Raw genomic sequence first — 24,291 nt, forward strand, 5'->3', positions numbered from 1 at the left:
CCGCGGCCTCCAACGGCCGCGCGTGCGCCCGCCCGCGCCGCCGCCCAATCAGCGCCCGCCGCGCGGGGGCTGCCGGGAAGCACCGGGGAGACGCGGCAAGCGCGGCGGGAGGCGCTGAGAGGACTACGGTTCCCGGCATGCTCCGCGCGGGGGTGGCCACGGGAACTACAGCTCCCGGCGTGCTCCGCGAGAGAGCGGCAGCGGGAACTACAGCTCCCGGCATGCTCCGCGCGCGCGGGGGCTCCCCACAGGAACTACAGCTCCCGGCCTGCCCCGTAGGGCTGGAAGGAGAGGATGAGGAAGAGGAAGAAGAAGAAGGGAAGGGGGAAGGAAACTGCATCCTACAACTACCGCCATGCCCCGCGGTTGGGGAAGAAGAGGATGAGAAAGAAGGGGAAGTGTGGCCTACAACTCCCGGCATGCCCGCCGGGACAACATGGCTGCCCTGGGGACAACTGCCGCCCTGCTCCTCTGGAGGGAAAAGCAGAGGAGGAGGAGGAGCAGCAGGAGGAAGAACAAGGGAAGAGGGGAAGGAAGAGGGCAGGAAAAAAAAACAAAACCAAAAAACCCCACCTGTGGCCTACACTTCCCAGCACGCCCCGCGCGCCGCTCCGGCCCCGTTCCCGGCCCCGTTCCCGGCCCTCCCAAGGTCAGCCCGGGCCCAGCACAGCACAGCGCGCACCTGCACAGCTGCAGTTTATTGTTCCACACAAGGGCTCAGCCCGCGGCTCCGCTCCTCTGCTGTGACCGAGACCGGGCCACAGCGGCCAGAAAGCGCCGCGGGGGCTCCGTGCTCACCGCGGGACGGCCCCGAGCCCCGGCGGCTCCAGGCGTGCCTGCCTCACAGCGCTTATCTACAGCAATCACAGAAATGGCAGCTAGAGTTTGCTCTGTGGCCCAATTAGACAAATATCTCCCTTTCTACAATATAAAAAATACAGAGATTTGCCGTTTTTGGAAGTAAAATGTGCATTATGTGACTGTGAGCAGGAGGTAAACCTGAAAACCTGGTGCTCCTGGAGCTCCCATCACTGCTGGCAGCTGGAGCCCAACCTTCCTCCACCCCAAACCACCCCAAGGCAGGAAAAACCCAAATTCAGCCCATGTTTCTCATGGCAACTAAAGTATTTCAAGTAAAGATGAAGTCGGGTTTCAGCATTTCAGAGCTCTGAGATCAGTCAGTACAACGCAAACCAAACCTGTGCAACAGCAGCTGTGCTTCCTGCTCCAAAAAAATCCACCCCAGTTCCCATCTTTGGGCTCTTGTTGCTTTTTTTTTTGCTTTTAATCCTTGGAAATCCCACTAGCAGTTCATAAAAAAAACAAAAACAAAAAAAAAAACCTAGGCAAAGGAAAGCAGGAAGAAAAAAAAAAAAAAAACAACTTCCCAGCAGTGAGAGAACTTCTCATTTTTCTGTCCTTTTTCAGTATTTTTCATCAGGGAACTGGTCCTGGCTTCACCAGGACTGTCCACCTGAAGGAGGAAGGCCAGGGCTGAATTTTGCTCTTGGCATATTAACGAGTCTTTAATAAAGAGTAACATGTGCAAAAAAAAAAAAAAAAAAAAAAAAAAAAAAAAAAAAAAAAAAAAAAAAAAAAGAAAAAAAAAAGCAAAAAAAGGGAATTTAAATAGATGAAGCCAGGTTTGCAGAATTACTGTGGCCAGAACAGCTCCCTCCTCTCCGTGTCCTCACCCGAGCCCAGGCTGGGGTGCCCGAGGTAAAACTGCACTGGGGAGACACCACCACAAAGAAGCAGGCACCAGGAGGTGGCACCTGTCACCTCCGTGTCCCTCTGCCCCAAAGCCAAGGGGAGCAGCAGCCCAGGGGAGGAGCAGAACTGCCCTTCTCTCCAGGAGCGCTCGCGGATTTCCCAGTGAGTGTCAGCCTTCCCAGCCTGCACCAGCAGCTGCTCGCCCAAACTTTCCAGAAAGTTTGTGGTGGGTTTTTGGTTTCTGGCTGGCTTTCCCCGGGATTATAGCTGGAATCCCTCCATGGGAGCCTCGGGCTGCTGGAAGATGTATTGCTGCTGGTTCTCGTCCACCTGCGGGGCCACGGCCGCGTCCTCCTCCACCCCAAAGTAGTGCTCGATCAAGTCAAAGGCTTTCTGGTAGATCTCCTGGTTCTCGTGGCTCTGCAGGAACTCTATTTTATCCAAACCTTCAGAGGAAAACAAACCAAAAAGTGGAATGGGATGAAACAAAGAAATTGGCTCTCTGTCCTGCACAGAAATCTGTGATAAATGCACAGCTAAATGTCACAGGCCAGGACACTCCTCTGGCTGCCCTGGAGGACTTGAGGGCCTGGCACGGAGTCAGGAACACCTGGGCCTTTGGTTTCAGCCCATGGAACAATTACCAACTCTGTGTGAAGGGCTACAAGCCACAGGAGTTTGAGTAGAAGGATGGTTGATTTGTCACAGGGTGAAAAAGCAGAATTTTGGGGTTTTAGAATGGGGGCTCAAGAGGCAAGATGGAGGAGTCTGGGTGTGTCCTGTCCTCCTCCTTCTCATTGTCCTCCATCTCCTGTGTGATGGTGACAGTTTTGGATTGGTTTAGAGATGGACTGTCTAACATAGGTGAGAGGAATTGGAAAATTATTGTGAATAAAGTACAAGTAGTTCTTAGTATAACAAACTAACACCACCCCACGGGTGGGCAGTGTGCCACAAACTGACCTGCCACACAGACCTCAGCAGCTCAGAGGAAGAATGTGAGATAAGGAAAAAGCAACAACCTTGAAAAGCAGAACCAACAAATCTCAACTTCTTCCTTGGTTGTGGAGCTGGGAAAAAGAGACTTTCTGACACCTCGGGGTCATCTCAACCTCAGAAACCCCAGAGCCCTGGATCCCAGCCCTGCCAGGCAGGTTCAGCTCGTCCAGATGTGCTCCCAGCTGCAGTGGGACTGACAAGGAGGGGTCTGGGGGCTGCAGGGCCTGTCCCCTGAGCCTGCAGCACCCCTGCCCCAGCTCAGTGCACAGTGCACCCTCAGGAATCCCAGGAATTCTCCTTCCAGGGAGAATCAGGACACTCGGAGTAATGAGAGGGCAAAGCAGACACTGCCAGCTCACAGGGAGCTGCAGACCAAAATAGGAACTTGTTCCTCCTCAAAGCATCGAGAGCAGGACCAAAAAAAATAAATCCATCAGCACCAAATGAAGTCACTGCAGGGAAAAGCAAAGTCTCCCTGGATTTCCAGTGTAAAACTGGGTAGATTCAGAGCAATTTTAGATCCAGAACTGTCACTTTTTACTTAGCTCAGCTCATTTCTGGTTCATATTCCCACCTGGTGCCAGCCACGATTTTCAGCTCAGACTCCAGGTTAGAGTTTTTACTTCCAAGTATTTTCTCATCACCCACTAAATGAGTTTGAAAATATTTTGGAACAAATATTGGCTATTTTGGAATACAATAAACCATTCAACAGAGCAGAAAAGCAACCAGGAGACCCCTGCAGTGCCCAAAGCCCCACCTACCATAGGCCTCCTCAATCAGGCTGCAGTAGGGGTTGATGCCAGTCCCACTCTGGTTGGCTTCCTGCTCTCCCAGTCTCAGGATGTTTTCCAGCCCATTCAAGGCCACCAGAACAATCTTGGAGTCCATGACAGTCAGCAGGTCACACAGAGGTTTGATACAACCCAAATTCACCAGGTACCTGCAGGGAGAGAGCAGCACCAACATCACTGCCTGCTCAGGAGCTGGGCAGCATCTCCTTGGCTCCATGGGAAAGCAAAGGAGATGAGTCCAACTAAAATCCAGAAACTGACCTTAGAACACACATTTACTGCTCTGCAAGGTTAATTTTGATCCATTTATTTGCATTGCATGCAGCCCTACTTTCAGAATTTTTTTTTAAATGAAAGGAGCCACTTCTGAAATCCAGGTGCTGCTCAAATTGAGTCCACACTGGAATTTTATCTGTCCTTAAATTTGAACATTTAACCTCAATTACCCAAAGAAGGATGGAGAAAATTTGGGATTAAATGATCCTCATCCAGAAGGAAATCACAAATTACAGCCCAGCTCTGCCTGTCTCAGCTCCTCTCCAGCATCTCTCCTTTGCCTGGAAGGTCCCCTGCAGGCAAAGCTGCCAGGAACTGAGGCAGGAGTGGCCCAGGAGGCTCAGGGAATACCTGATCTGCTCAGGGGTCCCTCCCGAGGTGGCGTTGGTGATGGCCCAGGCTGCCTCTTTCCTCGTGCGGAACTCCGCCTTCTGCAGGATTTCGATCAGCACCGGGAAGATGTTGGCATCAATCACTGCCTGGGGAGAGAGGCACGAGGGCTTGGCACGGCAGCACTGCCCCCAAGGCTCCTGAAAGAAAGCCCCACTTCCAACCCCCGTGGGAAGAACTTCCAGCTGAAGGGACTGCTGTGGGTTATTCCTCAGCCACACCCTGCTAACAGCAGATATTCCAGAACCAGCAGGCAACTCCTGGAACTGCACAGCACTGGGGAATGCTCACAGCTCTGCTCTGCTTCCCCATGGAAGGCAGGAAAAGGGTAATTAAACCTCAAGGAGCTCCAGCTCTTCCAAGGGATTGGGGATGGAGAAAAGGGGATGTATCTGCCCTAATTCCAATGATCCAGCCTGTGGGGTCAGTCCATGTGCTGCTGCCATTCCCAATTTTCATCCCCATTTTTTAGCTCGTTTGGCAGCAGCAAATTTGAAAATTGCTGCAGAATAAGAGAAGTGAACCAGTCCAGCCTCTAAGGGTCAGGGAAAGGGAAAAGCTGCCAATCCTCAGTGCTGAGCTTGGAACCTGGGATCACTGCAGGCAGGCTGGGGAAGACTGTACCTGGATTTGTGCTCTGTTGCCTGCTGTGATGTTGGATATGGTCCAGCACGCCTCTTTCCTGATGGATTCCTTGGGACTGCTCAATAAATGGAGGAGGCAAGGTAGGGCTGAGCAGTTTAGAATCACCTTTGGGGGAGAAGGAAGCACAAGTGAGATCACCAGTGCCAGGCACTGCATTCCCTGCAGGAAATTGCTCTCCTCTCACCTGGGTCTGGATGTCATCCCCTGTCACGATGTTGCCAACTGCCCGAAGAGCTGGAGAGGCCACTTTGTAATCATTGTGCCTGCAGCAAGAGTGTGCAAAAACAAACCCAGCCCCGTCAGACCACTGGGACATTCAGCCTGTTCCCTCCCCGTGATCCCATCTACACGATTTCCTTAGGATTCTATCCCTTGCCATAAAGAAAACAGGGTGAGCTGAACATAAAGCCACTGCAAACAAAGCTGCAACACAGTTTGATCCTTCGCATCCTGACTCCACCCCCTTTTTTTTGGAGAAACAAAGCCAAGCTGATTTCTCCTAGCCACTGCTCTTTGATTTGCCTCATAACCAGGCTTCCATTTGAAGCTGGAAGCACACAACATTCTGCAATCCTTAAGGAAATCTGGGAAAGGAGAAAGTTCTTCCCAGTTGTCTGTGTAGTTGACCCATGCTTAAAAAAATGGTTGAATTTCAGAAATTTATGGGGATAATGGGTTTTTTTATCAGTGAATTTGTAATTTTGGGGGCAGATGTTGAGACCAACACAGGTATCTTTCCACAGAACTGGAAAATCTTCAGCCCAGGAAGCCAAGCCAGCAAACCCCAGCTGTGAACCTGCTCCAGCCCCTCCTGGGCCAGCTCAGCTGCCTGGACCCCGTGTGCACGGGGGGTTTGGTGGGATTGAGATGGACTGTCACTCACATCAAGAGCTCCACCAGCCTCCTGCACACCCCTGAGTCCACCACAGCCTGGATCTTCTCGTTGGGACCATCGGACAGGTAGGACAGAGCCCAGCACGCGTCTGCCAGCAGGTCAGAGTCACTGTTGAACAACAATCGGGACAACACTGGCAGGCAGGGAGACACCTGCAACAACAGCCACCACCCAGGTTAGTCACCAGGCCAGGACCACCACAGCTGCAGGCAAACAGCCCTGCTCCTGCTGAGTGCTCAGGACAGCCCTGCACGGCCCCGCGTCCCTGCTCCCCACAGCCCCAAAGCCACCTCAGCAGCCTAAATGACACTTAAATGACACTGAGGAGTTCAATCGTACTGAGCAGTTACACTGGGAGCTCCTGTTGAAGAGCTCTGCTCCATTTCTGACTCTCAATGCTCAGACCAAGTTCACCTCAGTCATTTAGAAATGGGTTTATATTTACAATCAATTCAGATCTCACCCCTCACCACACGCTTCCCAGCGTTGATATTTAGTGGGTTTTCATTTAAATCAGCATGTTTTCACTTTTTAAAAAAGATTTTTGTGTTGCCAAAGGAGGAGGAGATACCTGAAGAGCCAGCAGGACCTTTAGTTAGGTTCCTGGACAGGGAAAGGCAAGATACCACAGCTCACAGGAATTCTGGTTTTTAGCATTTCCAGGTCTCAGAATAGCTGTTGATCGTAACTGAAGTCTCAAAACTCCAGAATTCATAAGAAAATGGTTTAGAGAAACTTTCTAGGGAAGCCTGGGCCTACCATTATTTAAGGGATACAGCAGAAAGGTTGGGAAAAATTAAATATGCAGATCAACCTCAGCAGGAAAAGCTCATCCTGTGCCCTCCTCGAGTTCAACAGCCCAAAACAACCCAGACAAGCCTCTTAACTGGGTGTCTCCCCATCTCCTGGCTGCCAACAGGGCATTTCTTCTCACCTTCTCAAATTCAGGAGGTGGACTCTTCCCTCTGCACAGGTTTGACAAGGCCCAGACAGCGTTTCGTGTCATTGTCAGCCTGGTGGACGTGGTGAGGAGCCTGAACAGAGAATTACCAGGGATTATTGTCCTTGATGTGGATGCAGAGGGACCCAAAAGAATCAAAACTAAAACATTTAGCTCCTGTTCAGCCCAGGAAGACTCTGCCAGTGACCCCCACACACCAAGTGGCACGAACTGCTCAGTCTGACTCAGGGTGAGGGGTCAGGCTGACACCAGGAGCAGCAAAAGCAGCTATGTGGCACAAAACCTCACTTCTCCAGCGTGGGATGAAGATTAATTCTTGCCAGGCCTGACAGAACTCATTGTCACCACGCTGAGGGAGGTGGTGTGAGAGACCTGATCCTACTCCAACCCAAAAAAATCCACAGCCCAAGCAGAGAGCAGGAGCTGAGGGACACCCTGTGACTCCAGAGGGAGCAGTGCCTCAGAGCTGCATGAAGGACTTTTATCCACAGAATCCCACTCCTCTGAGGCAGAGGTTTGACTCCCAGGGATCCCAGAGTGACAGGGAATCTGTAAGGAATGCTCTCCACAGATTCCCACTCCTCTGAGACAGAGGTTTGATTCCCAGAGATCCAAGCACTGCCAGGGATCTGTAAGGAATGCTATCCACAGAATCCCACTCAGAACCAGAGGTTTGACCCCCAGGGATCCCAGAGAATCTGTAAGGAATGTTCTCCACAGACTCCCACTCCTCTGAAGCAGGTTTCACCCCCAGGCAATCCGTGGCCCAGCTCCAGCCCTGCTCCAGTGGCACTCCCAGACCTGCTCACTGCTACTCACATTAACAAGGGAGGAAGAATGGCACAGTTCAGGACATAATCCCTGCACACAGAGCTGTCTCCAGCAATGTTCCCCAACGCCCAGACAGCCTGAAAGGAAACAGCAACAGCTTCAGCCTTCATTTTCTGAGAGGGAGAGACAGGCACTGTGCTGAGAAAGCAAATTTCCTGCAATTCCAGGCAACAATCTGTGCCCTGCAGCCAGCTGGGATCACTCCATTCCAACGCTGCAGCTTGAACATGTGCTTCTCCCCAAAATCCAGAGTGAGGAGAGATCCTTACCTGCTCCTGAACATCCTCAAAGTCAGAGTTTAGGAGCTCTATGAAGATGGGAACTGCCCCAGCCTCAATGACTATTTTGGTTTGTTGGGAGGTGCCCGAGGCGATGTTTGTCAGGGCCCACGCAGCCTCAAACTGAAAGGAGGGGAAAATGGGAATAACATCAGCCTGATCCAGCAAAAGAAAGGAATAAAATCAGCCTGATCCAGAGAAAGAAAGGAATAAAATCAGCCTGATCCAGAGAAAGAAAGGAATAAAATCAGCCTGATCCAGCAAAACAGCTCTCATGACATTCTGGCTACAATTCCTACAATTCTGCTGCAAAGGTTTTGGGAGAGAAAGGAAGAGAATTCCTCAGTACTCAAAGGATTTTATTTTCTTGAGCAATAAAAGAGCCACAGCTGTTCAAAGGATGAGCAAGAGATGTCACCACCACCTCATTTCTCTTCCACAACCATTTCTCAGCAAGAAACACAGTGCAGGAACACCCAAAATAGAACATTTTCTATATTTCATCCAACATCCCAAAGATGCTGTGAGTTCAAGGGAAGCTGAGCAGAAATTCCCTGCATTTGCTTCTCTTTTTTGGTTTAAAACCAGATTTCCATCCATTATTCCTGGAAATTAAGCTCTGGCTTGGGGCCAGAGAGGGCAGGGAGAAAGAGGAAAGCAGTCATCAGCTGGGATGAAATTCCATGTATGGGAGCCTCTTGAACCCCTCCAAAGAAACCAGGACTTATTCCCAGGCTGGAAGGAATCCCAGGAAGGCACCCAGGCCTTCCCTCTGCCCCAGGCAGGATCAGCACTGGCCAAAGCCATTTCTAACATTTCTTGGCCTCTCTGCCTCCAGCAATGGAGGTTTTCCCTCACTCAGTTTCTTCCTGCAGCTGAATTAGGTGATTTTTGCCAGTATTTTTCCAAGAATTTAATTCAGAGCAATTTACAATTTATTTTTTTGCCTGAGTATCACAGACTAGTTTTGTCTTCTCCTATAGATCACATTTTCGGGGTTCAAAATATCATTTTCCCCTCACAGCACCTGTGGGTTCACAGGTTAAAGAGCTCCACACCCTGAAGAATTGATAACAGACTCTGCTTTACCTGTAATGTGCAATTTTCACTTCTTTTCAGGAATTCCACGAACCTCTCCACCACTCCCTGAGTGTTTATCACCTCATCTATTGGAGGATTTGGCTCTGAAACAGCAAGGCAGTGTCAGGGAGTGAACAGGCCTCATGCAGGGGAGCAAGGAGGCTGAAGTGTTAATTAAATTATCTCAAATTGGGCTGAACTCATCAGGGCAGCTCTCAGAATGATTTTCTGTACAAATCACACAGCTGGCAATGATCAGCAATACAAAAGATCATCACATTTCTCAATTATGGATATTTTTTCCCCCAACCTGCAAAGCTTTTGTGCACAAACCCGTGTAAAAGGCAGGCTCTGCTGGATCCTGAGCAGGGATGAGTTATTTTTACCTTTGGAGAGTAATTTCCTGAATTTCTGAGTGGTTGCTAGCTGTAGGTCAGGGTCATCTGAGAAAAGCATCTCCACCATCTCTCCTGTGATCAATCCCTCCTGCAAAGAGGCAGAGGAGAACAGAAATGGTTTCATTTCACACTGAGATGATTCCAGCATCACATCCTACAATCTGGGCTTAGCCAGAAATCCCAAGATTCCAACCTGGGGATCCCAGCACAGCAGAGATCCTCCAGCTCACATCTGCAGTGCTGCTGGGGGAATGGGATGAAAGGGGAGGAGGGATAAAATGGAATTAAAGGACACTGGAGGAGGGGTTTACAGCTGGGAATAACCCTTGATAAAGCAGAGTGAGCAGCAGGATGGGTTGAGCTTTGCAGGGCTCCATTGGTGTCCCTCTGGATCCCTCAGGAATAAGTTTTCCCCTCAGGAATAAATCTCCTCTTTGCATTTTAGCCAAGGGTTTGTGGCTGTTTCAGCTGCCTGCACCAACTTACACAAAAATTCTTGAAAGTAAGGGAATAAAAGCACTGGATTTTGGCAGTTCCATGCAGGCACAGAACCCCAGGATGGTGTGGGTTGGAAGGAGCTTAAAGATCATCCAGTGCCACCCCCTGCCAAGGGCAGGGACACCTTCCACTAACCCAGGGTGCTCCAACCCCCACCCAGTCTGGGATAATTCCAGGGATGGGGCAGCCCCAGCTTCTCTGGGAATCCCTGCAGGGCCTCACCACCCCTAAAGCATTAAATTAAATTAATTAAATGTGTCTGAAGGCACCTTACCCCACACGTTGTGGAAGTGACGTAGGAATCCACCAGGAGACTGTCAAACATGGAGTCATCTTCATTGATCAGCTCCACATTCCTTCTTTTGAAGAGCTGGTGGGGAGCAGAACACAGGGGTTGTTATTAGACAGAACCATGAACAGGCTCCACAACTCGAAGTTCTTGTTCCCCAACCAAGATCCCTCCTGGACTGAAGGCAACCTGAATAAAGAGGGGTCATTAATAGCAGCTCTGCACTCCCAGGGTTAGTCTGGCACACAAGCTAAGGGCTAATTCTTGTTCTCAGATATGCAAATGCCCAAATCACTGAGCCACCACGGAAGGCAAGTGCAGAATTGGACCAAAATCAGGAAAACTGGGCAAAAAAGTAGCTTGGATAAGGTGCAAATAAAGCAAATATTTTGTTCCAGACATAACACTTGGGAATCACTTTGTGCTTCCAAAAAAGAAATACACCCAGGGTTAAAGCCATACTTGCACTTGCTCTTCCTGTTTCTCCAGGAAATAATCCCATTCACTAATTAGATCTAAAAAAACCCAACACTGCCTTTAAAATTAAGGATCTGTGAACAAAAAAAACCACCAACAACATGTGAGTTGGGTCCAGAGGAAAAAAAAAGAAAAAAAGAAGCAAGATCTCAGAACAGAAAAACTAAAGACTGCAAACAAACTTTAAAGCACAGACCCCTGAAGGCTGCACGGCCTGGGCAGAGCCAGGCTGCCCAGAGGGGGCTCAGTGAAGGCTGCACAGCCTGGGCTGAGCCAGGCTGCCCAGAGGGGGCCCAGAGGGTACCTGCTGCTCCCGTTTCTGTTTTCGAAGCTGGATCCCCTCCTCCTCTCTCCTCCTGCGCATCTCCTCGGGGTTCAGGGCTTTGTTCTTGTAGCTCTTCATTCGATAGTTTTCTGTGGAGACAGGAGAATTCTGCCTCAGGGCTCCTGCCACTGCTCCCGTGTGCTCTTCCACCAGGCACGGGATGGGCAGATGGAATTCCTCCATTTGCTCCAAGTGCCCTCGGTTTTCAGCAGCAATTCCCATTTCCCTGCTGCAGCACAGCATTTCCCCAGGTCTTTATTCCCAGAGAGCACCACCCCAGCAGAGGGAAGGAAGGGAGTGTGTAGGAACAGAGCAGAGCTGCAGCTGAGGGACAGCCCCGTGTCCCACCGGGTGCTCAGGACCTGACCCCACTTCTGACAAAAGCAGCAATTCCCCCCCGATTCCTCCAGAGTTTCCCTCCCAGCCTGTGTGTTCTCCCTGCCACTCAGGGAAGGGACATTCCAGGTTTTGGCACAGCTGAAGGCAGCCAGGGCCAAGGGTGGCACCCCCTGAGTGTCCCTGCTTTGAGCAGGGCAGGAACTCCCCAAACTCTCCCATTCCTGACATTATTTGCACATTTGTGCCTTTCTCAGCACAAACAGAGGCTCAGCTAGCCCTGAACCAAGTTACTCCTGCAGAACTCATTTGAAAACAAACATTCTTGGTTTTCCCCAGCTGCCAGGAGGAAGTTTGCAGTTTTATCTCCTCCTCGTTTCAAGCCTGAGGCACCCTCAGCCCTGCTGCTCACAGAAAGTTTCAGTCCCACTTATCAACAACCTCCAGCCACTCTGGAGCCCTTCCAAGACCAACTGCAGAAGTGTCAGACTCAAAAGTCCACAGCCAACCCAAGAAAAAACATCTACTAAACACAAATATCCAGCTTTTCATTACTAAGGAGAGAGAAAACAACAGGAAAAAAAATCAATATTTTAACAGGAGAGGAAACAAAACACTTTCAGTTCTTTGATTTCCCAAAACCAGCTACAAAGACACCAAAAAAGAGAGAAATTTACAGACTTCAGGGGTTTATATCTGACCATACAATAGCCAGGTGTCAATTCTCATTCAGAAAATGTATTTCAGCACCACTGTTATGTTTTTGTTTGTATTTCCACCCCATTGTGGCTCATGCAGCCACGGGGAGGAGTAAGAGCTGACAGCTTAGATCCCCAAACAAATGAAGAATTTTAATCCTCCTTTTGGAAAGCAAAGCCTCCAATGAGAAGGTGGTTTTGAAGAAGAGGAGGAAGGAGGAGAGGATGCCCAGGATCACCAGGCAGGGCCACAAAGGGACACCTGACAGCTCAGCTGCCTCCAAGCCCAGCTGTGCCAGGAGCAGCCAGGCTCAGGAGCACTCGGCACCTTTAAGGTCCTTTAGGGGTTTTTTGTCCCAGAGCATCAGGAACTCTCATCCTGCAGGGAAACCCCACAGAGAACTCTCAGGGCTGCTTGTCACCAAGTTCCCTGGTTTTTCTCCCACAGTTGACTCCTGCATTTGATTTCCATCGGGTTTTTTCCCCAGCCCATCATCTCCGGCAGGGCTTCAATGGCAGGAGAATGCTGATTCGGGACATTCCAGCCCGTTTCCATGGCAACGGGTGGGGGAAATGCAGGATCAGGACCTCACAGGGAGCTCTGGACTGCAGCAGGACCAAATGAAGCACAGCAGGACAAACTCTGTGCTTGGAATGCTTCAGCACCAAGCACTCAGCTCATGTGCTACCTCTGAACTCCAATTCCACCTGTGGGAACATCCCAAACCCAACAATCAGGGGCTGGGAGCATCTGGGCTCCCAGGAACGGGGAAGGAATCCTCTGCTCCTAAGGAAGAGACTCCAGGCACAGATTTTCACTTTACTCTGGAAAGATTTGCTTTTACAGAAGTGCCAGGGGGCACTGAACTGAGAGATTTCACTCAAGAAAACAAGAAATCTTGCAAGGTTAACTCAATTTAAAAAGTTCTGATCCAGCTGGGATAAAACATCCCTTCTGCTTTAGGAGCCCCACCGTCCCCCAAGTTGTGCCTTTTGTAGCACCCTGGATTAATGAACTTCATTCATAGCTCCAGCAAAAAGTAAAAAAGAAATTGAAAAAAAAAATCAGTATTTGCATTTCAAACTTAAGGATGAAACTGAACTGAACACCTTCCCAACTTCCTGTGCAAAGGAAACCCCCTCAGGAGCTGCAAGAAATGTGGTCCCTCTTGCCTTCACTGAGGGGAAAGAAAATCCTCCAGCTGTCAAAGAACCACAAGTCCAAGCTGCCACTCATAAACTGGAGGATGAGAAGGTATTTCCCACTTAAAAGAAATTAAAAACGGGGTGAAAGCTGGACTTTGAAGGCTCAGCAGGGCACTCAAATCCCTGTAAATGCAGCACCAGCTACAGCAGGAATCTGTAAATCCAGAGCTGTTACTCCAACAGCTTCTGGAGGCTCCTGGCTGGGGAATCTGCCTCTTCCCAAACTCTGCAGGATTTGCTTCCAACCTTCCCCGCAGCTGCTGCTGGAGCCCTGGGAGCTGAGTCACTGCAGAGCCAGGGCCGGCACTGCCGGAGCTGACACAGCCCTGCGGGAGCCAGGGCGTCCCTTCCCACAGGGCATGCTGCAGGGAATGCTGCAGGGAATGCTCCAGGGAATGCTCCAGGGAATGCTCCAGGGCATGCTGCAGGGAATGCTCCAGAGCGGCTGGGGACACACAGCGGGGCTGCCCCACGGCGGGGCTGCCCCACAGCGGGGCAAGAAGGGCTGTCCCACAGCAGAACCTGCCCCACAGCATGGCTGCCCCACAGCGGGACCTGCCCCACAGCAGGGCTGCCCCACAGCACGGCTGAGGGCTGCCCCACAGCGGGACCTGCCCCACAGCGGGGCAAGAAGGGCTGCCCCACAGCACGGCTGCCCCACAGCACGGCTGCCCCACAGCGGGACCTGCCCCACGGCAGGACCTGCCCCCCGGCTGGCTGTGCCGGTCAGTCCCCGGTCAGTCCCCGGTCAGTCCCGGTCAGTCCCGGTCAGTCCCGGTCAGTGCCGGTCAGTCCCGGTCAGTGCCGGTCAGTCCCGGTCAGTCCCGGTCAGTGCCGGTCCCCAGGGATGTGAAATCACCGCTGGAATGTGCGGCGCTGCCAGGCGAAGGGACAGGCAAAACGTTCTCTGTGGGGGAAACTCGCTGGTTAAAAAAGATTGGGAATCCTTCTGGAACGTCCCTGCCCCGCTGGAAAAAGAACCAGCACTCCTCAGTCCGGGTCTCAGCGCTTCCCACCCTGACCGGACCCTTCCATCCCAAACTGGATCCTTCCATCCCAAACTGGATCCTTCCATCCCAAACTGGATCCTTCCATCCCAAACCGGATCCTTCCATCCCAAACTGGATCCTTCCATCCCAAACTGGATCCTTCCATCCCAAACTGGATCCTTCCATCCCAATAAGTTCTCTTCCTGCTGTTTTATCCATTCGGATTTCCTTTAAAAATGGACTGATCAATCCCAAGTGTCAGCTGAGAACAGTCCCAAAAACTGGGGAAAACTCCAGCTGAACCACTCAAACTCGACCCAGGAGAGCTCCAGGTTAAAAGCGACAGAAACACTCAGAGATAATTCCAGGGGATCTAAAATTCCAGTAATTCCATGTGCTTTGCCTCAGAAGCAAGCGGGACTGTGTGATTTGCTCAGCAGACTGACCTGCACCTCTGCAGGACCGAAAGGCTGAGGGAATCAGGACTTTCACTCTGCAGGACTTTAATGATCAAACTCCCCCCTGACAAAGTTCATGTTTGCTCTGCTGAACTAAAGCAAACAAAGCAAAGCAGCCAATTAACTGCTAAACTCATCAGCCTCGATTGTCATTTATTGAGAACTGAGCATTGACACTGCTCCGCGGGTTAAACAGCACTAAAAAAGGCATTTAAAGATGTCATTTGCACGGCAAACCAGGAACGAACTGATGACAATTTCCAACAGCACTGTTAACGTCAAATAATTTCAAATCCAGCCTCAGCTTGTTGAAAAATAATAAAGTGGCATGAGGATAGTTTGAACAAGGGGGATATTCAACTCTGCCGGGGTGGGGAAGCTCCTGTGCACAAACTGCTCAGCTCCACACAAACTGCCCCAGGAATTCCCAGGCATTCCCACCCAGCCCCAGGACGTTCTTCTCCTCAGAGCTGCCAGTCCAGCTTTTACATCTGAAGCCATGAATTAATTTTTGCAGCTGTCCAGGGCTGGGAGGTGCAGCAGGCACACACAGACGTGGCCACTGACTTCTGGAGCACCACAGGAGCGGCTGGGGGGGACAGGAAAGCTCCTGGTGAGATCCTGACGTGCAAAACCATTTTTAAATGATCATTTTTAAATGACCACAGAGCATTTCTGAAGCTCCCCTGGTTTGGAAGGAGCTAAAGACTCAACCAATGCCATGGCAGGGACACCTCCCACTGCCCCAGGCTGCTCCAAGCCCTGTCCAGCCCGGCCTGGGATCCTTCCAGCCACAGGGAAATCCACCCCAGCCCCTCACGGGGAAGAATTTCTCCCCATACCCAACCTAAACTCGCCACTTGAAAGCCATTAAGCTTCTGAAGCAGCTCTGGTTAGAAGACAACATTGCAGGTGGAAAACTGAAACATTTTAATCTTTATTTCCAGAAGATCCTCACTCAGCTTTAAGGAAAACACGGCTGCTACTGGCTTGGCTTTTCCACCTCATCCTTCCAAACCTTGTCTTCCTACAGGAACCCTCAAAATAATATAAATAAATAAAATAAAACCCCCTTTCCTCCCCGAGGTGGGACCTCCCCCACCAAACCAAAAAGCTGCTGGAATTAAAGCATTTTTTGAAGGAGAAACACCGAGCTGGGATTTATTTGCAGGGGAGAGATGGCACAGATGCCACCCCCGTCCTGGTGACACGGGGACAGCCACGGTGGCACTGAGGGCTCGGGCTGCACTGGAACAAAACCCAACGGGCAGAGCCCCCAGGAGAGCTTTGGGGGGTCTCACGTGAACCCCGAGCTCTGGGGGGTCAGGACTGCACTGAATTTCAGCAGAGCACAGATCTGACAGCCGGGGGAGCCCCAAACACCCCGAAGCGACAGCTGGGACACCCCAAAGCCGACTGGCACAGCTCCGACCGCCAGAGCTGGGCACTGCAGCCCTGGCACCCCCCGACCCGGGGTGCCTCACCCAGAGACCCCCAAACCCGGGTTATTTCACCCTGGCACCCCCAGAGCCGGGTTATTTCACCCTGGCACCCCCAGACCGGGGTACCTCACCCAGAGACCCCCAAACCCGGGTTATTTCACCCTGGCACCCCCAAACCCGGGTTATTTCACCCTGGCACCCCCAGACCCGGGGTACCTCACCCTGGCACCCCCAGACCGGGGTGCCTCTCCCTTAACCCCAGTCCCGGGGTCTCTCACCCTCAGCCCCCCGCAGCTCCCCAAAGGCGCTGCCCGAAGCGGTCACACCCGCAGGCCGCCCTCACCGAGAGCCCATCTCTCCCTTAACCCCCGTCCCGGGGTCTCTCACCCTCAGCCCCCCGCAGCTCCCCAAAGGCGCTGCCCGAAGCGGTCACACCCGCAGGCCGCCCTCACCGAGAGCCCCCCATGCCCCACAGCGGCCCCGGGATGACTCAGCGGCCGCGCCGGCCCCGCCGCCCTCAGCCCCGGCAGCGCCCGGGACGCCGGTGAGGGGCGCGGGCGGCGGCAGCGCGGGGCGCACGGGCTGGTCACTGCTGCCACCCGTGTGTGTCACCCGTGTGTGTCACTGCTGCCACCCGTGTGTGTCACTGCTGCCACCTGTGTGTGTCACCCGTGTGTGTCACTGCTGTCACCCGTGTGTGTTCTGTCACCCGTGTGTGTCACTGCTGCCACCTGTGTGTGTTCTGTCACCCGTGTGTGTCACCCGTGTGTGTCACTGCTGTCACCCGTGTGTGTTCTGTCACCCGTGTGTGTCACTCGTGTGTGTCACTGCTGTCACCCGTGTGTGTCACTGCTGCCACCCGTGTGTGTTCTGTCACCCGTGTGTGTCACCTGTGTGTGTCACCCGTGTGCTGTCACTGCTGCCACCTGTGTGTGTCACCGCTGTCACCCGTGTCCTGTCACTGCTGTCACCCGTGTGCTGTCACCCGTGTGCTGTCACTGCTGTCACCTGTGCACTGTCACCTGTGTGCTGTCACCCATGTGTGTTCTGTCACCCGTGTGCTGTCACTGCTGTCACCCGTGTGCTGTCACCCGTGTCCCATCACTCAGGTTCTGTCCCCTCTGTCCTGTCAGTTCTGTCCTGCCACTCGTGTCCCCTCCCGTGTCCCGTTTGCTCCCGGGCTGCAGGGGGGCAGGGAGCTGCCGCAGCCCCGCGTTCCCCCAGGACGGGGGGGCTGTGAGGGACCCTGGGGACAAAGCCCGGCAGTGCCAGCACCCCGGCTGACAGCCCTGCCCTGTCCCCACTGCCAGGGGCTGGGGTGGCGTTTGTCACCCTCCCCGGCCCTGGGGCACCCGGGTGGCCCCATGGGGTCACTCAGAGCCCTGCAGGGGGGCACGGTTTGGGGGGAGGAAAGGAAAACGGTGCCACCCCCGCCCTGCAGGAACCAGAACGAGCAGAGGCTCTGAGAACTCCTTTAATCGCTGTTAACTCTGCAAAAGGTCTGGAGAAAGTCACTGTTACAAAACCACCAGCTGTCAGAGCTGCTCCTGCTTTGTCAGCCCAGCTAGAAGAGGCTCAGGGAGGTGCGGGACAGTTCCAGAACAGAGAATATTGCACAACCAACCCAAGGGTTAATTCCACTAAAGGAGAAAAGAAAGTGACACAGCCGCTGCACGCTCTGGGGGCTCACAGCAGCCCCAGGTCCCCACTGGTGGCCCCTGTGTCCCCTCCCCCCACAAACCCAGCCAGGACAAGGTGAGGCTCTGCTGGACCCAGGGCTGTGGCAGGACAGGGATGCTCCCACCAGGAGTCACCCTAAAGAAGGAAACCAACCCCAAAACCCCAACTCTTCCAAGTGCACCTCGTTTAGTGCTGTCCAAAGCCAGCAGGAAAGGCCCAGCCCTGGAAGGGGCAGGACAAAGGCAGAAAGTGTCACCCCAGCACCCCAAAGAGAGCAGGGAGGGCACGGTCCCTTGGGATAACTGTGCATGAGCAACATCTCGTGCTGTGCCAAGGAAAATGCCCCAGAAAGAGCCCCTGGGGCTGAAGGAAGGGGAGCGAGCAGTCACAGGGGCTGAAGTGAAGGAAGCCCAGTGAGCACAGCCAAGCTCGTGGTGCCTGCAGGGCCTGGCACGGCTGGGACAGGGCTCAGATGGGGACACGGCCTCAGCCCGCAGGGACCCCACATCTGGGAGCCTCTCTGTCCCCAGGCTGGCCAAGCTGAGCCTGAAGTGGTCACTGGGTCAGGCTGGGCCTCTGCCAGGGCTGAGCTGGCCACCAACACAGAGGCTCTGCTCCCAAACCACTGCCAGCCCAGCAGGGCTCGAGTAAGAGCAAGCCACGAGGATTTTGCTTGGGGAATTTAACCAGAAAGACACAAAACCCAGTGCAGGAAGGTGGTGCAGCTGCAAAGGGGGGAGCAGCAGGCCTTGGCTCTTGGAGGAACTGCTGGAAACGGGAGTTTCCACGAGAAAAAGCTTCCAAGACAAAAAGCCAGGCAGAAGCTCAGGGTTTGGCAGGGGGTTTGGCTCCTGCCAGGGTCAAGGGCAGGAGCCAAGTGCCTTTTTGTGCAGCAGCCCCCCCAGCCCTCAGGCCCTCCCCGGGTGGGAAGTGCAGAGCAGGCACAGCCACGTCCAGGAGCCTCTCAGCTGCAGGTTACACGTGCACACACGAGCAAGGAAGGAGCCAGCTGGCAGCCTGGCAGCGCCCAGCACACCTGGCAGGGCTCTGAGTGCCCAGCTGGCCCAGGCACCCCTCACTCTGCCTCTTCCCAACACGCCAGGGTTGCTTTTGGCTTGGCCAGTCTCTAGGACCTATGGAGAAGTCGGGCTCCTGCGTGCCAGTGACCTCCTGCTTCCTCCTCCTGGATCTGAAGGGGTCACTTGAGCTGCCCCCAGGTTTTGGGAGGAATGGAACTCCTCCAGCCTGGAAGTGCAACCCCAGCACAGTCACACAGAAAGGAACAGCCGGTCCGGGATTGAATTCACATTCCATGGTGGAAATGAGCCTGTGACACGCTGGAAGCAGCTGCTTTATTCCCAGTCTTCCCACTCTTCATCTTCCAGCTGCAAACAAGAGGAAATCCGTTTCTGAGCTGTTTTCAAATTTCTGTAACTCAAAGCTCCTCCTGCCCAGGGCACCTGATGTATCCTCACACTCCCACAGCTTCCCAAGAGGGATTTGCCTGCTCTGCTCCCCTGGAGAAACCTGCACACTCATCCCAGCAGCCCCTCAGCACCACCCTGAGGGGCTGGTGATGCCTTTGGGGGGCAGCTCTGCCTGCCCTGACTCACCTCCCCAGACATTTCCACCTTGGAGAGTGCCAGCTGCACCTCCTCTTCTGTCATGTCCAGATCAAAGTCCTTTTCCCAGTCCTCGCTGATATCCGTGCTGGAGCCTGGAAGCACAAATGTCCCCACTGAGCCACCAGGGCTGGCCCCAAAGCCCTGGAACTGCCAGGGCTCAGAGCCGCCTGAGGAGGGAAAGCCTCCACATTGCCAGGAACAGAGAGGGGACGGGCTGAGCTTGCTTCCCTCACAGCCAGGAGAGGTGGATGCTGAAAGATTTTCTCCTCTGGCCTGGGAGAACTGGGATGTGTCAGGTTCCAGAAAACAGAGGAGATAAGGAATGACAGGAGGGACTCAGATATGAGGACTGGCATTGTCCCAGCAGGGGACAGGCAGAGGGAAGGAATCACCACATCCCCCCCACAGAGCCTTTCCTGGCATGCAGGAACCAAGGGCCTGCTCTGCTCAGCCAGCAGACCTTTGATGTCTTTCCCTTTCCTCCCTCTCACCACCACAGACCCAGGAGCTGCCCCTCCCAGAGGGCTCCCAGCCCCACACAAACCTTTCTTGCCGTTGTTGGAGGGGGTGGATTTGCCACTGTCCGAGTTGAGCTCGAAGACTCTCAGGTCTGTGGGCCCTTCCTCTCTCAGAGTCTCTGTCCTGGCCTGGCCTTTGCCCTCCAGCCCTCTGGGCTCTGTTCCAGCTGCCAGCTCCGAGGATGCTGCTGATGGCTGGGCAGGTGCAGAAGGCTGAGCAGCTTCTGGGGGCTTTGGCAGGGAGCTCTGCTCTTCCAGGGTGGCCTCCAGCAGCCTCTGGGAGAGGTGGCCGGTGCCCAGGGGCGCAGCTGCAGTCTGTGGCTGGGTGGCAGGCACAGGGGCAGGGTTGGCAATCTGAGTCACAAGGGACACGCTCTCGCTGCTCTCTGAGGGGCTCTGCTCCACTGGCACCAGCTCTGGGGGCAGCACAGCCCAGCCCTCCCCACAGGGAGGCTTGGGAGCAGCAGGGTGGTTTCCCTCTGAGCTGGGTTCTTTCTGTGCTGCTCCTGGAAATGTGATGTTTGCACAAGGCAGGGGGGACATGCCCAAGAACTCCTCTGTAGGGAGGCAGAAGAGAAGTGAGAGATGTTTCAGCAGGTGCAGCAGCAGCTGGGCTGGGAGCTGGACTCCACAGAATCACAGAATCCTGAGCTGGGAGGGAGCCACAGGGATCATCCAGTCCAACCCCTGGCCCTGCACAGACACCCCAGAATGCCCATGCTTGGGCATCCCTGAGAGCCTTGTCCTGGAGCTCTGCCAGCTCTGGGGCTGTGCCCATTCCCTGGGGAGCCTGGGCAGTGCCAGCACCCTCAGGGGGGAGAACATTTCCTGACATCCAAACTCAACCACCCTGACCCGGCTCCAGCCATTCCCTCAGACCCCAGAACTGGCCACAGAGCAGAGATCAGAGCTGCCCCTTCTCTGCCCACCGTGATCTGTGGGAGTGAGGAGGAGCCACCACCCCATGACAAGTTCACCACAAAGCCCCAGAACCTGTCCCACCTTCATCCTCCTCCCAGCCTGGCTCCTCTTGGTGCATGCTCTGCTCTGCTCGCTGCTTCAGAGCCTCCCTCCGGGCTTCATCCTGCAGGAATTCAACATCACATTCCAGCCCCCTTCCTCCCCCAGGCATCTCTGCATCACTGACTCCAGGGGTCAGCCCTGTTTTCCCAGGGAAAGCCCCGGGAGCCCCCAGCCTGACCCACCTGCTCCAGGCAATGCAGTTTGTAGAAGTAGCGTTCCCCCAGGCATCTCAGCACCACTGACTCCAGGGGTCAGCCCAGATCCCTGTTTTCCCAGGGAAAGCCCCGGGAGCCCCCAGCCTGACCCACCTGCTCCAGGCAATGCAGTTTGTAGAAGTAGCGCTGCCAGAACTCCAAGTGGGAAACAGCCACAGGCACCTGGGAGGAAGGGACCAGGGCAAGGGCTGAGCCCTCACAGGGAGAGCTGCAGCTCTGCCGTGCCCCTCTCTCCTCCCAAAGCCTGCAGCTCCCTTTTTATTGCAAGCATTTTCCCACTGCAAACTGTTTTTCCATGGCTCCCACTCCAGCTGCAGGGGACAAAGAGCTCGGGGCTCTCCTGCAGCATTCCCCAGGTCGGGCAGTGCCAGGCAGGCAGGGCTCACCATTTTGGTGTAGAGTGCCCTGATGGAAGGGCTGGTGGCCAGCAGCTCTGCAATCTCCCCTTTCTTCTCCTCCAGGCTGAACTGAGCCAGCCAGGCCTCGAGCAGCTCGGCAGGGCCTGTGTGGGACAAGCACAGGGACAACAGCCCTTGAGCCTGGGGAGGTTCCACTGCAGAGATGCTGGGGCAAAGGAGGAGCGAGGCACAGGGCTCAGAGCTCCTCTGCCAGCTCCAGGCCACGTGGCACCAATCTAAACTGTGCTGGTAAATCCAGCCCAAGCTGTGCTTGAGGCAAGAGCCAGATGTGCTCTCCACAGCTGCCCCCAGACCCCCCAGGGCAGCCAGATGTGCTCTCCACAGCTGCCCCCGCACTGCCCAGCCCTGCTGGCCCAAGGCTGCAGGGGTCCCAGCTGCCCCCAGACCCCCCAGGGCAGCCAGATGTGCTCTCCACAGCTGCCCCAGCACTGCCCAGCCCTGCTGGCCCAAGGCTGCAGGGGTCCCAGCTGCCCCCAGACCCCCCAGGGCAGGGCCCTGCAGCCCCCCGTACCGTCGGGCTCGTTGCAGTAGGTGGCTGGGTCGGACTGGAGGCAAGAGACTGTGCTGGTAAATCCAGCCCAAGCTGTGCTTGAGGCAAGAGCCAGATGTGCTCTCCACAGCTGCCCCCAGACCCCCCAGGGCAGCCAGATGTGCTCTCCACAGCTGCCCCCGGCACTGCCCAGCCCTGCTGGCCCAAGGCTGCAGGGGTCCCAGCTGCCCCCAGACCCCCCAGGGCAGGGCCCTGCAGCCCCCCGTACCGTCGGGCTCGTTGCAGTAGGTGGCTGGGTCGGACTGGAGGCTGTAGAGACGAGCCTGGAGGAGACACAGGGACAGCTGTGAGGGCAGGGACAGCAGCAGGGCCAGGCCAGGCCAGGCCAGGCCAGGGCCCGGCCAGGACACCGACCTTGGCGCTGTCGTAGGGCTCCGTGGTCCCCGAGGGCGTTGCCATCAGGGTGATCACGTCACAGTCGATGGTCTTGTCCGGAGAGGGAGCGAAGGTGTCCGAGATGACCCCCAGGAGGTCAGACAGGCCCTTCCTCACCTTCTCCGTGGCACCCGAGCCCTCCGCCCGCTGCAAGGGAACAGGCAGCACAGGGTCAGCAACACCCCGGGGCTCCTGGGCAGGACCTGCCCCTCCAGCAAAGGGCTGGCCTGGAAGGGTGAGGTGGGAGGCACCTGCCTCAGGGGGAGCTGAGCTGAGGCTTTGTGGGGAACACAGCCAGGTCTGGGGCTGTGCAGGGCTCGGAGCCTGTGGCACCCTGCAGTGACACTGCCCCTGTCCCCCCCGCCCAGCACAGTGCAGAGGGAGCCACAGGGGCCTTGCTGTGCTCCAGGAGGCACTGACAGCACAAGGGGGAATGGCTTTAGGCTGAAGGAAGGTGGGGTTGGATGGGATACTGGGAAGGAATTCCTTCCTGTGAGGGCGCTAGGACAGAATTCCCAGAGAAGCCGTGGCTGTCCCATCCCTGGAGCTGCCCCAGCTGGGCTGGACGGGCTGGGAGCAGCCTGGGGGGCTGCAGGGTGCCCCTGCCCAGGGCAGGGGGGGCCCTGGGTGCTGCTGGAGCTGCCCCAGCCCCTACTCACTGCCAGCCTGTCCTTGACCACGCTGGCCGTGGCGGCGATGGTGCAGGCGGTGTCGTGCTGCACCACCTGGGTGAACTCTGCCAGGTCCCTCTTCATGAACTCCAAGGCCTCTGTGGACTGCAAGCAGGCACAACATGGATCCTCCAGGCTTCTGGCTGCCCAGCAAAGCTGGATTCCCAGAGTTTAGCCCAGCTGAGCCCTCCCCCCAGGCTGGGCAATGCACGAAACCAGAACAACCTGAACAACAACAGCACCTGCGGTGCCCAAACACATTCCAGGAGGTTCTGAAGCCAAGACCAGGAAAAACACAGGCGGGGGGAAGGCTGGGTTTGAGTCCTGTGTGCAATTACCACAAGCCACAGCAGGAAGTTGCACAGCACAAAGCCATGCTGCAGGCACAGCCCCCTGCTCAGGGCCCAGCAGGACCCGGTGTTTGCCCAGCCAGCAGACCCCAGCAAGCCCACCCCAACCCCGCTGCGGGGAGACCCTCGGGGCCCCGGGGCCGCCCCAGCCCCGCCCGGCCCGGCTCTGGGGCTCCCGGGGCTCCGGGGCTCGCACCTTGTCCTTGACAGCCTGGTAGCTCTGCTGCAGCCAGCTCCGCCACCAGCCGCCGTCCTCCCTGCGCGGGACCGCGCGGCGTCAGCACGGACACGGGCCCCACCCCAAACCCAAACCCCAAACCCAAACCGGGACCCGGAGCGAGCGCCCCGACCCCAGAACCAGGCCCCGACCCCAGAACCAGACCCCGACCCTATATTCTGATCCCAGCCCCCTGATCCCGGCCCCATCCATAGAGCCCAGAGCCCAGATCAGATCCCAGCCCCAGATTCCATCCCCACTCCCAGATCCCAACTCCAAACTCAGATTAAGACCCCAGCCCCAAATCCCAACCCCAGATTCCAATCCCAGCCCCAGATGCAGACCCCAAATTCCAACTCCAGATTCCATCCCCAGATCCCCATCCCAGATTCCAACCCCAGACCCCAGTCCCAGATCCAAACCCCAGATCCCGATTCCAAGCCCAAATTCAGATCCTGACCCCAGACCCGATCCCAGCCCCCAGCCCCCACCCCCCAAACCGCGGTCCCGTTCCCTGTCCGTGTCCCGTTCCCTGTCCCGTTCCCGTTCCCTGTCCCGGTCCCGGTCCCGGTCCCGGCCCCGGCCCCGGCCCCGGCCCCGGCCGAGCCCCGCTCACCCCTCCGCCATCTTGGCGGTGTGACGTCACCAATATTTACCGACCCCTCACCCC

The 24,291-nt window shown here is 55.3% G+C and overlaps 2 protein-coding genes across 3 annotated transcripts; both read right to left on the minus strand.

Annotated features, from left to right (window-relative positions):
• Positions 1-680: 680 nt before the first annotated feature.
• On the minus strand, positions 681-11,473 carry KPNA6 (karyopherin subunit alpha 6). Its single transcript, XM_039733609.1, has 13 exons — positions 10,829-11,473; positions 10,033-10,128; positions 9,249-9,348; positions 8,872-8,966; positions 7,774-7,905; positions 7,493-7,581; positions 6,647-6,746; positions 5,701-5,864; positions 5,002-5,080; positions 4,797-4,922; positions 4,134-4,261; positions 3,477-3,655; positions 681-2,159 (listed from the first exon to the last, which is right to left on the minus strand). The coding sequence occupies exons 1-13, from the start codon at positions 11,090-11,092 to the stop codon at positions 1,975-1,977; spliced, it is 1,737 nt and encodes a 578-aa protein (XP_039589543.1). The 5' UTR covers positions 11,093-11,473; the 3' UTR covers positions 681-1,974.
• Positions 11,474-17,438: 5,965 nt separating this feature from the next.
• On the minus strand, positions 17,439-24,287 carry BSDC1 (BSD domain containing 1). 2 transcript variants are annotated; one of them, XM_039733525.1, is made up of 11 exons: positions 24,238-24,286; positions 23,601-23,661; positions 23,043-23,159; positions 22,363-22,530; positions 22,217-22,271; positions 21,426-21,541; positions 21,133-21,201; positions 20,804-20,885; positions 19,828-20,358; positions 19,272-19,375; positions 17,439-19,043 (listed from the first exon to the last, which is right to left on the minus strand). In XM_039733525.1, the coding sequence occupies exons 1-11, from the start codon at positions 24,246-24,248 to the stop codon at positions 19,011-19,013; spliced, it is 1,347 nt and encodes a 448-aa protein (XP_039589459.1). In that variant the 5' UTR covers positions 24,249-24,286; the 3' UTR covers positions 17,439-19,010. The 2 variants fall into 2 exon arrangements, with proteins under 2 accessions (XP_039589459.1, XP_039589460.1); XM_039733526.1 differs by lacking the exon at positions 21,133-21,201 and having other exon boundaries at positions 24,238-24,287.
• Positions 24,288-24,291: the final 4 nt, after the last annotated feature.

Source organism: Passer montanus, unplaced genomic scaffold (assembly GCF_014805655.1).
Source record: "Passer montanus isolate IOZ18808 unplaced genomic scaffold, ASM1480565v1 scaffold89, whole genome shotgun sequence".
NCBI lineage: Eukaryota > Metazoa > Chordata > Aves > Passeriformes > Passeridae > Passer > Passer montanus.

Bases quoted from the DNA above. Each gene is read 5' to 3' on its own strand.
- KPNA6 (XM_039733609.1), bottom strand. From the start codon at position 11,092: ATGCTGTGCTGCAGCAGGGAAATGGGAATTGCTGCTGAAAACCGAGGG. The intron at 7,582-7,773 runs GTAAGGATCTCT...GTTTCCTTTCAG, and splicing joins TTGAGGATGTTCAGGAGCAG to GCTGTCTGGGCGTTGGGGAA. The intron at 5,865-6,646 runs GTGAGAAGAAAT...CTGTTGTTGCAG, and splicing joins CACCTCCTGAATTTGAGAAG to GTGTCTCCCTGCCTGCCAGT.
- BSDC1 (XM_039733525.1), bottom strand. The intron at 21,202-21,425 runs GTGAGCCCTGCC...CCTTCCTCCCAG, and splicing joins GGGCACTCTACACCAAAATG to GTGCCTGTGGCTGTTTCCCA. The intron at 19,376-19,827 runs GTTTGTGTGGGG...TTGTGCTTCCAG, and splicing joins CTCCAACAACGGCAAGAAAG to GCTCCAGCACGGATATCAGC.